The sequence below is a fragment of the Carassius carassius genome, chromosome 25 (genome assembly GCF_963082965.1).
Source record: "Carassius carassius chromosome 25, fCarCar2.1, whole genome shotgun sequence".
In the NCBI taxonomy this organism is placed as follows: Eukaryota; Metazoa; Chordata; class Actinopteri; order Cypriniformes; family Cyprinidae; genus Carassius; species Carassius carassius.
Window position 1 is genome coordinate 22,535,328 of NC_081779.1, and position 16,355 is coordinate 22,551,682.

The following is a 16,355-nucleotide window of genomic DNA, read 5'->3' on the forward strand; positions in this document are numbered from 1 at the left end:
CCAGACATCCACCGTTTATGGGTCTATCTAAGATAATATCAAGCATTCAGCTTCCCATAAGCGCCTCGCGACGGTTGCTAAGGCATCTTGTTGCTAGGGAAATGGCGAATGGGGCGGGTCCTACTTAATGAGTCAATCCGGAAGTGGAGAATCGCTTTGCCTGTACACACACACACACACACAGCGGTAGCGGCGTCAAATGAAAACCTCCATCAGCGCACAACCGCAAACACGGCCGTTATAAAAATCCTCCGAGACCGAGATCCCCGAGACTCTGACATCGTTGCAGACCGTACCGGATGTGACCGGGACAGAGACCGAGCGCGCGCACACACACGGGGAGTACAGGGACATGGGCGACAGCTGCAGGAGCGGAGAAAGTCAAATATTGAGAGCAGCGCCGGGTGAAGGCGACCGATGAGGATGAAGAGTGGAAAGTGAAGCGCTCGTTCGGACAGTCTGCATCTCCTCGGTCGCCGCCATCGCGCAGTTTAACTCCATCCTGTCCAGAGATGATGAAAGGTGAGAGGAGGGACAGCGGTTAGCGGTGTGTAGAAGTGTTAGCCACTCTTACATTAACAGCCAGTGTAAGTGTGAATGCGAAACTGTTTGTATTAAAAACAGAATGCACGTGTGAAAACGTCCTTTTCGGTGTGACTCTGGCATGAGGTGTAGCTTCAGGCAGGTTTAGTGCAGTGAATGAGCTCTTTTTGTGGATTAAAGGGGAAACGCGAAGCTTTAACACCCCGTCCGGTCAGTTCCGTGTGCTCTGGACCTCTGCTGGCGACAGACTTCAGCAGTGGGACCACTGGTCTATATATGAGTATCTCTATTATAGATCAGTGTGTGGGACTCACCGGTCAAACGTGGACCACCATGATGCCACGTCATCTAGCGCTGTAACTAAACACACAAACACATGAAGATCAGTCGAACAAGACTTTGAGCTTCTTAAGTGGCATGTAAAAAAAAAAAAAAAAATTAAAAAGTTGTAGTTGGTTACCCATGTTATACATATAGTTTAAAAACTAGTATAATGTATGCATTGTGCGAATGTAATGTAAAACGTGAATTAAAAAATGTTATAGTGCTTTATAAAACGTAAAACTATTACAAAAAATAATTTTAGTTAATTGAAATAATGCTGGAATAAAGTAAAATAGAAAACTAAAAAAAATAGACGAAAATGTGCTAACTAATAGAAATAGTTTTAATTTGAAGTACTAAAAATTATTAAAACTATTTTAAATAAACCTAAACACCCCATGGAATATATATTAAAAAAAATGCTAAAAAAATGACTAAAATGAAATCCGGAAATATAAAAATAAAAGCTACTTCAAAATATTCATACATAAAATAATAGTAAATAAATAATACTAAAATAACACTGACTGTACATTGACAATGCTGTAGAAACAATTTTCATTCAGAAATTGCTAGTAAATTTCATAAATATAAAGAATCCGCAAGTAACGCATTGAATTAAACACAATTACACAGTCTTTGTTTTATTTACAATGTTGCACAATATACACAATTTTTGCACCATATATATTAATGTACAATCATAATAAATGATATGGGGTCTAAAAGTTTCTGAAATCGGAAATTTTCGCTGGTTCCCACCATTTTATTTCTGACACCATAACTGTATCAAAGTCATAACAATAATTATGGTTCCCATCGAGCATTTTTGTTGGAAAATGGACTTGTAATTCTTCACTTTGACCTAACATTTCTAAACATGTGTTCTAAACACCTGAACTTCCTTCGTAATAAAGGAGTGAATGAAAGTTTCAGCGTGTCACACATGTTAAAGCCTGTGAAGGAGGGTGTTAAATGTACTTTCCATGGGCACAGTACTTCCCTCCCCTTTCCTTTCTCCTCCCCTCCTCTTTGGTTCATCTGTTTCTTGCTGATCAGCTCCTTGTGGATAGTTTGGGGAGAGACGTGGAACATAGTCTGCTCTGTGTCCAGGTAATGCTTAACAGTACTTCTTAACAGCTGCACACTGTCCACTACCAATCAAGAAACTTTGGAGCATCTTGTTTCACTTTGTGTTTGATGTGTTCTTCTTGGAACTTCATGATCTCTGGGCGTCTCTTGCTTTTTGTATATATATTGTTTTAGCCTGTTGCTCATTCGGCACACTCTTTCTTTTTATGTTTTACCGATCTTTGCATGAACAATCTTGCATTTTGCTTGTTTAAAAAGTCTTGTCTAGTGGACACCTTTGATTCCAGATGTTTTTGATGAAGCTTTATGCTTTAAAGCATATGTGCAGGCGCAATGAATTGTGTTTTTGTGACTGTTTATTCCTCAAGAAAAGCATGATGAGAAGTTTCAAACCCATCGTGGCCTAAATGGTTTGCATCCGTCCTGCTGATTGTAGATGTGTGAGTGAGGAGCACTTAGATGTCTAAAAGGGTTAAGTGGAGATTAGTTAGTTGCAGCCAGAAGATTACTGAGGTTATTAATGGCACAGCAGACACCTTTCCTGTACAAAGCACTTTATTAGGTGGTCTTTAGCACTGATTGTGTATGAAATGGAAACGTGTTTAAGGTTGAATCTGTGGCCGCTGACAGTGTTACATGTGTGGTCTTGCACAGAATGACGAGCAGTCTTATGACCCCCGTATTGACTTTTGTGTGCGGCTCGGTGTCTGTCACAAACAATGAATGGACTTTGTTATTGCAATTTTTTTTTCACTAGCTAAGCCGTAGTTCTTACTAGTGTGAGAAAGGAGAGCAGGTCGTTTTTAGTGGTAGATTTCCTGTGGAAAGTTTGTGCTTCAGTTCTTTCAGATGCTTCAGTTCTTTCAGATGCAGATGGTTACATTTTTTTTAACCTTGTTTCTTTAGTTTAACCACATGCCACCAGTTCCATAGCTGTCAATTCAGCAGTGAATAAAAAATAAGCTGTTGACTAGTTCTAAACCATGATTTCATGAATATAATATAAATATAAAACATGCACTCCCTGACAGATCATGTATTCTACATTTTTTTTGTAAAAAATATTTTAATTATAATGTAACCATTATAGACATTAATAATTATGTTGTGTAAAATAAATGATGATTTATTTTATTTTGTGTACATTTCATATGCTATCTTTAAATGTAATTGTATCTATGTACATGCACACTACTGTTCAGAAACTTGGGTTAATTTTTTGAAAGTAATTATTCCATTCAACAAGGATGCATTGAATTGATCAATTGAAAATAATCCGAAATGTTTCTTGAGCAGCAAATCATCATGTTAGAATGATTTCTGAAGGATCGTGTGACACTGAAGACTGGAGGAATGATGCTGAAAATTCAGCTTTGATCACAGGAATAAATTACATTTTAACATATATTCATTTAGAAAACAGTTATTTTAAATGGTAATAATATTTCACATTATTAATCTTTAAATAATGATTAATGTTTTGACTTCCTTCAAAAACATTATAGCTACTAAAAATAAGAACCCCCAAACTTTTGAACAGTATTGTATATCATCATCGCTGGCATGTGTATTGACCAGTGAAAACCCCATAAAGGTTGTCCACTAGTAGAAATTACAGTTAGGAATTAAATTACTAGACTTCATGTGAACTTTGCAACTAGAATTTCCTCTCAGGGATCAATACTGTCAGTCAGTCTGTCTTAATTTCAGCAGCAGCGTGGGATGTTTGGTGTTACACAACATTTGCACTAATGCCTCTATGTGCTGGAGTCCACATGGATAATACTGTTTTCCTGTGTGGATAGTGTCTGCATAATTCCCACCATTCTTCATGAGTGCCATGGGTTTTGTGTCTAATGAAAAAGAGCTTCCTCAAATAATATTTATGACCTCATAAATGCACACAGGAACCACTGGGCAATGCCACGTTTCTGTTTCAGGATGGATGTATGTTCAGTTCTGCCGGACTGTCAGCGCGCTGAGACTCTTCTTTTGTAAGTCTCAGACTTCTGTTCATTGGCCACGACGCATGGTAACATAAAACCAGACATGGCACTATGGTGCAACTAACATCATGAGACCGAATCTTTCTAAATTTCACTCTTGAGAATTGTAGGCCTTATTTAGAAGGAAATTACGGTCTGGCATACAAACTATGTTGGCTAGGCTAGCTCTTGTTCGTAGCCTGACCCTGCCATCCAAAGACTTGTGGGGTCTTGAAACGCATCATCTAATTGGGATCCAGAACTGATATCTTAGCTGTGATTTTTGGTTCAGCTCATCTAACTGTCAAAAAAAAAAAATCACCATTGACTGTCACGGTAATTACAGAGTACTCTTTTGCAATAATGGCACACGGCGGTCGGATCAAACTGTCAGTTTTAATTACTCTGGAGTGCCCTCAGCCTGCCAAGAGCTGGGTTTGCATTTTCAAAGCATGCTGGGAAGTTTGTACTTCCTAAAGCCCTCCTGTGTGGAGTGGGGTGAATGAAATGCTTTAATTTGTGTTTGAGATGAAGGCATCTGTAGTACAGATGAAATATAGGTGAGGCCAACAGGGAATAAAAGATATAAGCGCAATCATACTGTGATAAATGTCTTTATGGCCTAATATTTCCCAACCAAACCACACTACGACGAGATCTGAATGTAAAGACAAGACATGCAGTGATAAATGTAGTTGGAACCGTTACAACAGGTTGTGGATGACTTGTGGGTAACTGGCTGCAATGGGTGATTCATCATAACTACAGTCAGCAGTTTTTAAGACAAACTCTCCACTTCGGTTAAAATGACAGAAATGCTTGCTTGTACATTACTTACATCTATTGTTGTGTATTCCATCAGTAATGGACCTTAGGCAGGGTTAACAGTGACACTGTAAATCCTGACATATGAAGTAAAAATTAATATAGAAATATTATTATAATTTAAATATAATTCTTAATATTTTGAAAGAATTTTTTTTTAAATGAAGGTGTTGAACCTTGAGACAAAAATGTTTTTTTTATATTATGTTTGATGCACCAGGCTTTAATTTATTCATCAAAATTTATTAAGAAAAAAAAAACTATTTTGTACGTTAAATGCTTTTTTTAAACGTTTATATTTATTAATTCATACATGATTATGATCAACCTAGTAGTCAAACAAAGGTGCCAACAAATGATAAAACTTGGTTATATTATGAACAAATCATATATATATATATATATATATATATATATATATATATATATATATAATATAAATATTACACATTGAATGATAATAATATTAATGAAAATAATCTCACTTCACAATAACAATATAAAAATACAAATAAGTATCAAATAAGTAAATATTTTTATTAATTAACCTGCTTTATCCCAAATATAAGTTTCTTAAATGTATCAAATTATAATTGAATGATACGTTACTCTTTCCCTTACTTTATCAACATCAGTAAATATTTCATAGCAAAAAGGCGTGCATCATTTTTCAATTAAAATATCATATTTGGATAGTTTATAGTACAACCCGAATTCCGGAAAAGTTGGGACGTTTTTTTAATTTTAATAAAATGAAAACTAAAAGACTTTCAAATCACATGAGCCAATATTTTATTCACAATAGAACATAGATAACATAGCAAATGTTTAAACTGAGAAAGTTTACAATTTTATGCACAAAATGAGCTCATTTCAATTTTGATTTCTGCTACAGGTCTCAAAATAGTTGGGACGGGGCATGTTTACCATGGTGCAGCATCTCCTTTTCTTTTCAAAACAGTTTGAAGACGTCTGGGCATTGAGGCTATGAGTTGCTGGAGTTTTTGCTGTTGGAATTTGGTCCCATTCTTGCCTTATATAGATTTCCAGCTGCTGAAGAGTTCGTGGTCGTCTTTGACGTATTTTTCATTAATTGATGCGCCAAATGTTCTCTATAGGTGAAAGATCTGGACTGCAGGCAGGCCAGGTTAGCACCCAGACTCTTCTACGACGAAGCCATGCTGTTGTTATAGCTGCAGTATGTGGTTTTGCATTGTCCTGCTGAAATAAACAAGGCCTTCCCTGAAATAGACGTTGTTTAGAGGGAAGCATATGTTGCTCTAAAACCTTTATATAACTTTCAGCATTCACAGAGCCTTCCAAAACATGCAAGCTGCCCATACCGTATGCACTTATGCACCCCCATACCATCAGAGATGCTGGCTTTTGAACTGAACGCTGATAACATGCTGGAAGGTCTCCCTCCTCTTTAGCCCGGAGGACACGGCGATTTCCAACAAGAATGTCAAATTTGGACTCGTCTGACCATAAAACACTATTCCACTTTGAAATAGTCCATTTTAAATGAGCCTTGGCCCACAGGACACGACGGTGCTTCTGGACCATGTTCACATATGGCTTCCTTTTTGCATGATAGAGCTTTAGTTGGCATCTGCTGATGGCACGGCGGATTGTGTTTACCGACAGTGGTTTCTGAAAGTATTCCTGGGCCCATTTAGTAATGTCATTGACACAATCATGCCGATGAGTGATGCAGTGTCGTCTGAGAGCACGAAGACCACGGGCATCCAATAAAGGTCTCCGGCCTTGTCCCTTACGCACAGAGATTTCTCCAGTTTCTCTGAATCTTTTGATGATGTTATGCACTGTAGATGATGAGATATGCAAAGCCTTTGCAATTTGACGTTGAGGAACATTGTTTTTAAAGTTTTCCACAATTTTTTTACGCAGTCTTTCACAGATTGGAGAGCCTCTGCCCATCTTTAATTCTGAGAGACTCTGCTTCTCTAAGACAAAGCTTTTATAGCTAATCATGTTACAGACCTGATATCAATTAACTTAATTAATCACTAGATGTTCTCCCAGCTGAATCTTTTCAAAACTGCTTGCTTTTTTAGCCATTTGTTGCCCCCGTGCCAACTTTTTTGAGACCTGTAGCAGGCATTACATTTTAAATGAGCTAATTAAGTGGATAAAAGTGTAAAATTTCTCAGTTTAAACATTTGCTACGTAATCTATGTTCTATTGTGAATAAAATATTGGCTCATGTGATTTGAAATTTCTTTAGTTTTCATTTTATTAAAATTTAAAAAACGTCCCAACTTTTCCGGAATTCGGGTTGTATTTGGATATTTTCTCTACCTCACTCTTTTCTGAGATTGTTAATTTATTTCATTTTATCCATTGCTCTAAATTTACATCTTCTTTTCTCCTATTTCTAGCATTTTCTTCACTCCAGTCCCTCTTGTGGTGTCACTGGGCCATGGTTCGCAAGAAAGGATCACTTATTTTGTGTGGAGCGTTTCTATTTGTCGCCTGGAATGCCTTGCTCCTCCTCTTCTTATGGGGGAGGCCTCCCATTGGCCGACTTGGTGAGGGAGGCGGCGCTGAACCAGGGGCTGGAGAGGAGTGGGGAGACGGAAAAGCAAAAGTGGGTGGAGCTAATGGATTGGCCGGCGAAGTGATCAGATTGGCCGAAGAAGTAGAATCAGAACTGGAGACTCAGAAGAAGCTTCTCAAACAGATACAGAGTCACAGGGAACTATGGGAACAACGGAAAGAACTGGGAAAGAGGGAATCCGAGGACACAAAAGACAAAAAGAACATTGTGGAGTTTAAAAAACCTCAGCAGATTCCTGCAGTACCTCTAAATCATAAAACCGTAGATGATACAAAAACTGTTATGGAGAAACAAGAAGTTTTAAAGGTTACGCCACCTCAGCTGTTTATGAAGGAGCAGGAACCGGAACAAGAGAACAAGAAAATGGTAGAAAATGAAGTAAACCGTACTAAGCCAAGCCCTCAAATCATTATCCCAATTCTCGTTATTGCCTGTGACAGAGTAACTGTGAAGAGAAGTTTAGATAAACTTATACAGTACCGCCCTTCTGCTGAACTTTACCCAATCATTGTCAGCCAGGACTGTGGCCACGCAGATACTGCAAGGATGATTGGCTCCTATGGCAGTAAGGTAACCCATATTAGCCAACCGGATCTCGCAGATATTCCAGTGCGACCCGATCACAGGAAGTTCCAGGGTTACTACAAGATCGCCAGGCACTACCGTTGGGCCCTGAACCAAGTGTTCAATGTCTTTGCTTACTCCACAGTGGTCATTGTGGAGGATGATCTGGAGGTAATATCATGAACATGTTTTCATTTATGACTGGTATTCACTGTCGTCATATTAGTCCTGCATTTGAGCATCATTATAGGTTAACCAGATCCACATAGTGAGACTGAATCTCAAAGGAAGCCACATTTTTCCAGTTTTATAATTCATAGAGAGGAATTTTGATGAGAGCTTGTCTCTTGCTCGGAGGGAATATTTTTCATTTGCACATTTCTGAACACTTCCCTTTGAAATTCTCACAGGTGACCTGATTACAAAGTCTAATATGCACCAGAAAACCCAATAATAGGACAGCGGTAAAGCTTTAGTCTTGTTGTCGTGAGGATCAAGGTCCTTATTTAACTTTGTTATTCAGGCAAACATGTTTTTTTGCATACTTATTACTATGTCCGGTCATGGATTTGATAGCTGTCTTTGTGGTGCTGTAAAGGTGATTTACATTTTTTTTGTTTAAACAAACCACTCTACTCAAGGGGAATAAGTTACCTAAGCCCCTTTCACACTGTACGTTGGTCCTGGGAAATTGCCGGAAAATTGATGGATTGCCTTCTATGTGAACGCAAACATGTCCCAGGATTGATTCTGGTTTGATTGATTGGGTTGGGGCCTAGTAAAATTGCCGGCTTCAGTCCCGGAACGAGCTCTGTGTGAACAAAAGCCGGAACCGATGCCAAATGTGTCGTAGTGATGACTAGGGATGCATCGATCTGATACTTCGTATCGGCTCCGATACTGACATTTTCTGCCAGATCAGGTATCAGTCAGAAGAGATTGATCCAAATTCTTTTTATTCTTTAATATTGTGTGTATACTATTGTTATTGTTGAACCTCACGAAAGACACACAAACATTATAAAGCACCAAAAAGTTTTCGTGCACTATATTTCAAGTGTTCTGAAGCTGTTCCATAGTTCAATGTGAGGTACAGATTGATATTGATGCCATTCAATTCAAGTTCACATAAACTCTTCTTCCTCTGTAGCTGTCTGTCATCCTCCATTTAGCAATCAAACTGCGTCATTCGATTTAACCGGTTCTTCTTTGTAAACCGTTTGAACCAGTTCACCAAATCGAACTGAATCGTTTGAACCGGTTCGTGTCTCCAGTAGGGCTGGGATAAACGATTATTTTTTAAACGATTAATCTAGCGATTAATTTTTCGATGCATCGATTAATCTAACGATTAATTTTTCCAGACCGATTCGATTTCGATTATCTCCCCATTAATTGACTACTAACAATTTATACATGTTGATTTACATATCTGAATGAAAAAAACATGAATTCCTTAACATTGCAATATATGTTTATTGCTCTTAAAATTACAAAATAAAAGACTGACTAAGAATGCATTACTTTGCACTTGTATAGAGATAGCATTCAATAAAACCTTGAAGCCTTGAAAACACATAGCTTACTGAAACAAGCTTACTGAACACATAGGGCCTAGCTTACTGAAAAAAAGTTCTTCTTTCAGATGAAAATAACAACAACTTGATGTCTAGCATTCAATAAAAAAGGTCACCCAAAATACTTGTTTAGAGCAATTGAAATAATACAGTAACCAATGTAAACTTTAGGGCTTTAAGCTAATACAGAGAGTGCTTTTCCAAAAAATAAAAAATTAAAATTAACAGTGGGAGCCAGCAGCCTGTCAAGTAGGAAAAAAAATCTCAGAATGCTCCACGTGAAACTTTGGCGTTCTGCTCTTTTTCTATCATGTCTAATGATTTTGGTTAATATGCACGAGGGAGAGATAGAGAGAGAGAGAGAGAGAGAGAAAGAGAGAGAGAGAAAGAGAGAGAGAGCAAGACAGCGCTCGTGTAGTTTGAAGACTGTGAGTGGGCGAGCGCGTGTGAAACTTGGGTGTTTCGCCCTTTTTCTATCGTGTTTAATGATTTTGATTAATATGCACAAGGGAGAGAGAGAGAGCAAGAAGTGCTCGTGTTGTTTGGAGACTGTGAGTGCGCGCGCACAGCCGGGGCTCTCTCTCGTACGCGCCCTGTCAGGCGCAGCACATTCTATTCTACATCACTCACCGATCAAATAAGGCTTTGACAGCCGTCAAAAAAAAAGATCAATGCAGAAAAACCCCTGGATTGGTTATATAACGTTGGACAGAATGTTGATCCGGCCATCGCGTATATTCAGCGCACATAAGGTAAACGTTTTGCAAACGTTTTTTAGAGAAATAAAAACAGGTCGACGAATCGATGCGCATATTTTGCGTCGACGTATTTTTTGCGTCGACGTCATCGATGACCTCGACGCGTTGTCCCAGCCCTAGTCTCCAGTAATCATTAATCCACAAATTATTTAAGTTATTTACTTTTTTAACGTGGCTGACACTCCCTCTGAGTCTAAATTAACCAATACCCCAGAGTAATTCATTTACTCTTTGCATGTCTCCTTAATCAAACACACCTTATCCAGGTCATCAGCTCATTATTAGAGACTCAAAGACCTGAAAAGTGTGTGTCAGAGAAAGGAGACAAAATCTGCAGTGTTGGGGTGCCTCCAGGACCAGGGTTAGGAACCTGTGGCCTATTTAATAGTTTTTTCATGAATGTATTTTACAAAGATACAAAGAGTAATGTGTAACATTTTACGAATTTTAAGACTTGTTCACTTTTATTTGTAAATCAAACATTTCACTAGATTTTATAAAATTATTGTGCACCCGTGATTGTTCTAGAGTATCTTTTGCTGCTGAACAATCCACTAAGCTAGTTTAAAATAGTATTTTTGTCATAGATTATGATTATATATTTTTTCATTTGTTATTTTTCATTAAAAGTGAAAGTTTAACACACAAAAGAGTGAAAATCTGGTCAACACTGAGAAGTATAGAAATTCTACATTGATTTAAAAGAAAAAACTGTGCTGGTATCAGATTGGATCGGTATCGGCAGATACTCAGAATTTTCTGGATCGGATCGGTTCTGAAAAAATGGTATCGTTGCATCCCTAGTGATGACGCACGTTATCGTGCAAATCTTTTATTGGGTGTTTTGAAGGCAGATCAAAGCTTGTGCCGAAAAGATATGTGCAAACTGTAATGAAGAAGAAATCATGTAGTTCCTCATTATCCGCACTGAAGCTGAGATCGTAAGACAGCTTAAGTGAAAGTTAACGTGTCTAGCGTTTTCGACTCATACATTACACGTCACATGTCATTACGGGAACTTTACGGGTTGTGTGTGAAGTTGAACGCACGCACAGATTCCAGGAAATCACTGGCAGTGTGAATGAACCAAAATCTAACGATCTGGGATCAATTGCCGTGACAATACCCGTGTATTATCCGGAATCTCAGTGTGAAAGGGGCTCTAGTCATTGACAAGTTACCGTGTCCATGAACAATATATGGATAAATCCTTTCGAAATCTAGTTTAAAATTAGTTCTTAGAAGGCTTCTCTTTGTATATGTCATGTTTTAACTGGTGTTGAAAATGTTTTTTATCATTTTCAAGAAAAAAATTATTTGAATGACTGAGGTGTAACTATCAAGTAAAACGTAATACCCTGTATTCCTTACACCTTGAATAGTGTACAAATTAATTATTTTCAGAAGGTTCTTAAATACACCAATGCTAAGAAAAAATAAATCTCTAAAACAGGTGTACAAACTCAGTCTTGGCATTGGAATTGGACTAGAATTGAGAACCACTGGTCTATCTAGTCTGTTTAATATAGTTGGTTGTTGGTTGAATAGTCAACCATCTTTTTAAACCAAGTTCACACTACACGACTTTAAACGTTGGCAGATTGCTGTGCTGTTCAGACTACATGACTTAATTGTCGGTCTGAAAGACGTTGTGGTGTTCTCACTGTGAGACACTATATAAATGATCTGCAACAGGGGGTCATACACTACACGAGTGGAAACAACTCTGTCGTCCAACTACTCTGTCCCGTCCACAAAACAACTTTTTGTCATGAAAACATGCGCAAGAAGTTGAATGGGAATGACACAATACAACAAGTGAAACAGGAGTTGTTTATTTGAAAATGAACATCAGGAAGAAATTACCACTGCAACTGTTTGCGTGTCTCCAAACTTTTCTTAAAGCTGTGTTGCTGCTGCTGTTTTTCTTTTGCTGACCTCATCCCATGCCTTGATTTCTCATTGGCTGTAGCTCATCGTGACCGCTGACACCATGTTGTGTCGAGTCCCGTTATAAAGGATGTCTGTAGTGGCAGTTTGGATTATTGTTATTCTGTGGACCATTGTAATCCATGTATGATCCCTCAGATTAGCACATTTAAGTGGTCAGTGGATTAATTGTAATGGTAATGGTTGGTGCAAACACAATTTTTGGTACATTGTTATAAAACAACCAGTTGGCTTAGCAAATGTTCATCTTTGAACACATCTAGACCACCAGGGCTTTAAATAAACTAGCCATTTCTGTCCAGAGATAGATTTCTGTTTATCATTGGTTTTTCTTTGTCTTTTAACTGCTTTTGTTTTATCTTGTAGGTGGCCCCCGACTTTTTTGAGTATTTCCGTGCGCTCTACCCCATCTTGCGATCGGATCCGACTCTTTGGTGCATTTCTGCCTGGAACGATAACGGACGGGATGGGTTGGTCAACCCGGGCATGGCTGACCTCCTTTACCGAACAGATTTCTTTCCCGGCCTCGGATGGATGCTTCTGAAGGAAGTCTGGGCAGAGCTGGAGCCCAAGTGGCCCAAGGCATTCTGGGACGATTGGATGCGGCACCCAGAGCAACGGAAGGACCGCTCGTGCATTCGTCCCGAGATCTCAAGGACTATAACGTTTGGCCGGAAAGGTGTCAGTTTGGGTCAATTTTTCGACCAGTATCTGCGCTACATAAAACTCAATACTGAATTTGTGCCTTTCACTAAAGCGGACTTGTCCTACTTGGTTAGGGAGAAGTACGATGAAACCTTTGAAAAAGAAGTGTATAGCGCCCCCTTGGTGAAGGTGGAGGAACTACAGCAAGTTGGAAGCCTGAAGGGCTCCGGGCCGTATCGAGTTCAGTATTCCAGTAGAGACAACTTTAAAGTCCTGGCCCGCAACCTGGGAGTTATGGACGACTTGAAGTCAGGGGTTCCCCGTGCCGGTTACAGAGGCGTAGTCAGCTTTATTTCCCGCGGACGAAGAATTTATCTGGCTCCCCCTGAGGGCTGGACTAAATATGACACCAGCTGGAGCTGAGGAGGATGAGCTTTGAACCACAAAAGACCAGAAAGAGAAAACTCACATCTATTATTACAAGTATAGGAAGAGAGAAACGCCCTCTCAAACCAAAGAAAACAGAGGCAGGGTGTAAAAGTTTGAGGAAAGGTTAACGCCAAGATGAGAGTATAAAATAACTGCTGTTTTGTTATGGAGGAACACACAGGAATGCTGGGAACAGCACAAAGGTTGATGCATCGTATTTGCTCAGCAATCATGCAACAATCTTCCCTCAGAGAAAATAGTTACGTTCCAAACAGCTCCTATGCAGAATCGCTCATTCTGACATGGAGATAAATGATCTGATTATTTATTTTTATTCCCCCCCATTTGACGTACTGACCTTTCTGTTGGTGTAAACATCAATCCAAAAGGCATATAAAAGGTATTTTATCTCACCATAGTATCTTTTGGGTGAATCTCATGAAAACAAAACACTCAGATTTTACTCCAAAATCAATAAAAGAAATTATATTTGCTTATATGCAGACAAAAACAACAATTTTTGTAACATTATTTTCATTGCAAACTCATTTTTTCCTTAAATTATTTATGTAAGGAATCTGAAGTTTTACTTTTGTCGTTGTAATTCTCATACTTCTCACTGATGATTTTAATTATAACAGGAATTACTGTATAAATAATACATATTGCTGTAATATTTTAATAACAAGTTATGTGCTTAATTTATATTTTTTGCTAAAAAATGTTCTTGACAAGTGAGATTCAGCCTTTTAAAGACCAATCTGAGTGTTAGAAGCATTTTGCCAAGTTTTATGAGTCCCTGACATCATTATAAATGAAGATTGAGTATAATTGTAGTCTAAATTTGATCAATGCATTCATATAAAAGTGCAAACTCGTTCACTTGACTTTTATGTAGCACCATTGAATATATGAAGTTCAAGCTTGTTGCCAGAAATTATTCAATGCTCGTGTAACTGACATAACCAAAACTCTGGACAGCATCTCTTCTGTGCCATTCTTTTGAAGTACTGTACTTGAACCTGTTTTTGTTTTAACTGCTCTTCCTGGACCGGGAGAGCTCTCATTGCTTCTTAAAGATGTTGTAGGTTTGTTGCAAAACCAGTGGTCATAAAAATCACTTTAAATAAATGGATTTCAGTAGGCCGGAGGAAGCATTTTAGTTAGATGTACTGTATCTAAATATTTGGGAGAGAAATTATCTGATATTAATGCATATGCAGTATGAAGAAGTGTGAAACCACTGCCTGACATGTTTATAACTTTAATACATTGAGAATAAAACAGACTATTTTGATATTTGACAATATATTCTGTTTTTCATGTCTTTTTTTTGCCCATTTAAACATCCGTTTAGGAATCATTTTTATTTAATTACTTGTTTGGATCTTAGATGTTAAATTTTTTAAGGTCACTCATTTTGAGGTTTGTATTGTAAACGTGTTCTTTCGGTGTCCTGTTGGTTTTTAAAACTGAAATCCTAGCTGGTGGACCTTCCAGGGATCATTTGTCCAAACATTTGTCAGAACTGATCCAGGCGTCATTGTGACACCTTTGACATCTCTGACGCTCCAGATTTCCTTTTTCTCACTCCTATTGTGTCCTGTTGACTTCCTTTCTTTTTACTCTCGGTTGCTGACTTCACTGTGTTCTTTCCCTGTTCTTGTACAACCACCAGCAACTTTTGACATGCCAAAGGATGTGTTACTGATTAGAAAAATTGGACATTCATTTTGTGTTTCTTCAGCCATTAATCAGATTCATTTTTCTGGGAAATAGGCAGTGGTGAATCATACTGGAACATCTCATTCTAGCAAGATTGATTAGTTGGTTGATCATATTGCCACATCAGATCATGGACATGAGTATTAGCATAATTAAGTTGTTATACTTCTTCAGAATGTATCTAGTGTGCTTTCACACTTTCAGACTGCTAATTTGATGGACCTCTTTCAAGTCCCTTTTCCACCAACAGAGTGGAATCTGGAAACTCTTTTTTCACTTCTACAGAAAACCGGCCCAAAAGAGCAGCTGGTCTCAAACCAAGATGTTTTCAAAACAACAGCTCAGTCTGGAGAGATTTATGCAAATCTAGGTCGTCTTATACTAAAACAAAGGTGTCTATATTAGAAATGTCTTCAGTTCAGTTGACGGGCGTCCAACTCTGATGTGTGTTAAGTTAAACAGCAACTCTAACCATTTCATCTTCTCCGTCCATGAAACAAGACTTGTCATATTAGTGAATTGAAAATTATGAATTTAAATCATTTTATCTTCTGACCATTGCATCAAAAAGAACAATCAGGTGCTGGTCATATAATTAAAATATCATCTAAAAAAAGTTGATTTCACTAATTCCATTCAAAAAGTGAAACTTGTATATTCATTCATTACACCCAGACTGATATATTTCAAATGTTTATTTCTTTATATTTTGATTATTATAACTGACAACTAAGGAAAATCCCAAATTCAGTATCTCAGAAAAATTTGAATATTACTTAAAACCAACTCAAAGAAAGGATTTTTAGAAATCTTAGCCAACTGAAAAGTATGAGCATGTACAGCACTCAGTACTTAGTTGGGGCTCCTTTTGCCTGAATTACTGCAGCAATGTGGCGTGGCATGGAGTCGATCAGTCTGTGGCACTGCTCAGGTGTTATGAGAGCCCAGGTTGCTCTGATAGTGGCCTTCAGCTCTTCTGCATTCTTGGGTCTGGCATATCGCATCTTCCTCTTCACAATACCCCATAGATTTTTAAATAATGGTGTAAATGCATTCAAACTACCTCAGAGAAGCATTAAACAGTCTGTATAAATACCACTTCAGAAGTGCTTCTGGGCCACCTTTGCAGTGTAAATGACTTCTGAGGGTCTGAATTCATTAAAACCTAGGTGTCCTTCATTTTCCATGTTCCACTCTGTCTCGTGAAGGTCCAGTGAACTCTTCTTTCCAGTACGCAGTGTAATTTTTATCATTAGTACAGTCTACAGAACTGGGGAAGGGAAGTTAACTTTTGGCTTTAGAGTGTAAACCAGCAAAAAAAATCTTGCTAACCACTCTGGAACCTTTAAAAATGGAC

General features: G+C 38.1%; 1 protein-coding gene across 3 annotated transcripts; it reads left to right on the forward strand.

Annotated features, from left to right (window-relative positions):
- The first annotated feature begins 140 nt into the window (after positions 1-140).
- Positions 141-14,580, forward strand: LOC132104421 (alpha-1,3-mannosyl-glycoprotein 2-beta-N-acetylglucosaminyltransferase-like). 3 transcript variants are annotated; one of them, XM_059509884.1, is made up of 3 exons: positions 141-522; positions 7,172-8,085; positions 12,566-14,580. In XM_059509884.1, exons 1-3 carry the CDS (start codon positions 513-515, stop codon positions 13,265-13,267), a joined length of 1,626 nt encoding a protein of 541 aa, XP_059365867.1. In that variant the 5' UTR covers positions 141-512; the 3' UTR covers positions 13,268-14,580. The 3 variants fall into 3 exon arrangements, with proteins under 3 accessions (XP_059365867.1, XP_059365868.1, XP_059365866.1); XM_059509885.1 differs by lacking the exon at positions 141-522 and adding an exon at positions 1,879-1,980; XM_059509883.1 differs by lacking the exon at positions 141-522 and adding an exon at positions 3,785-3,953.
- Positions 14,581-16,355: the final 1,775 nt, after the last annotated feature.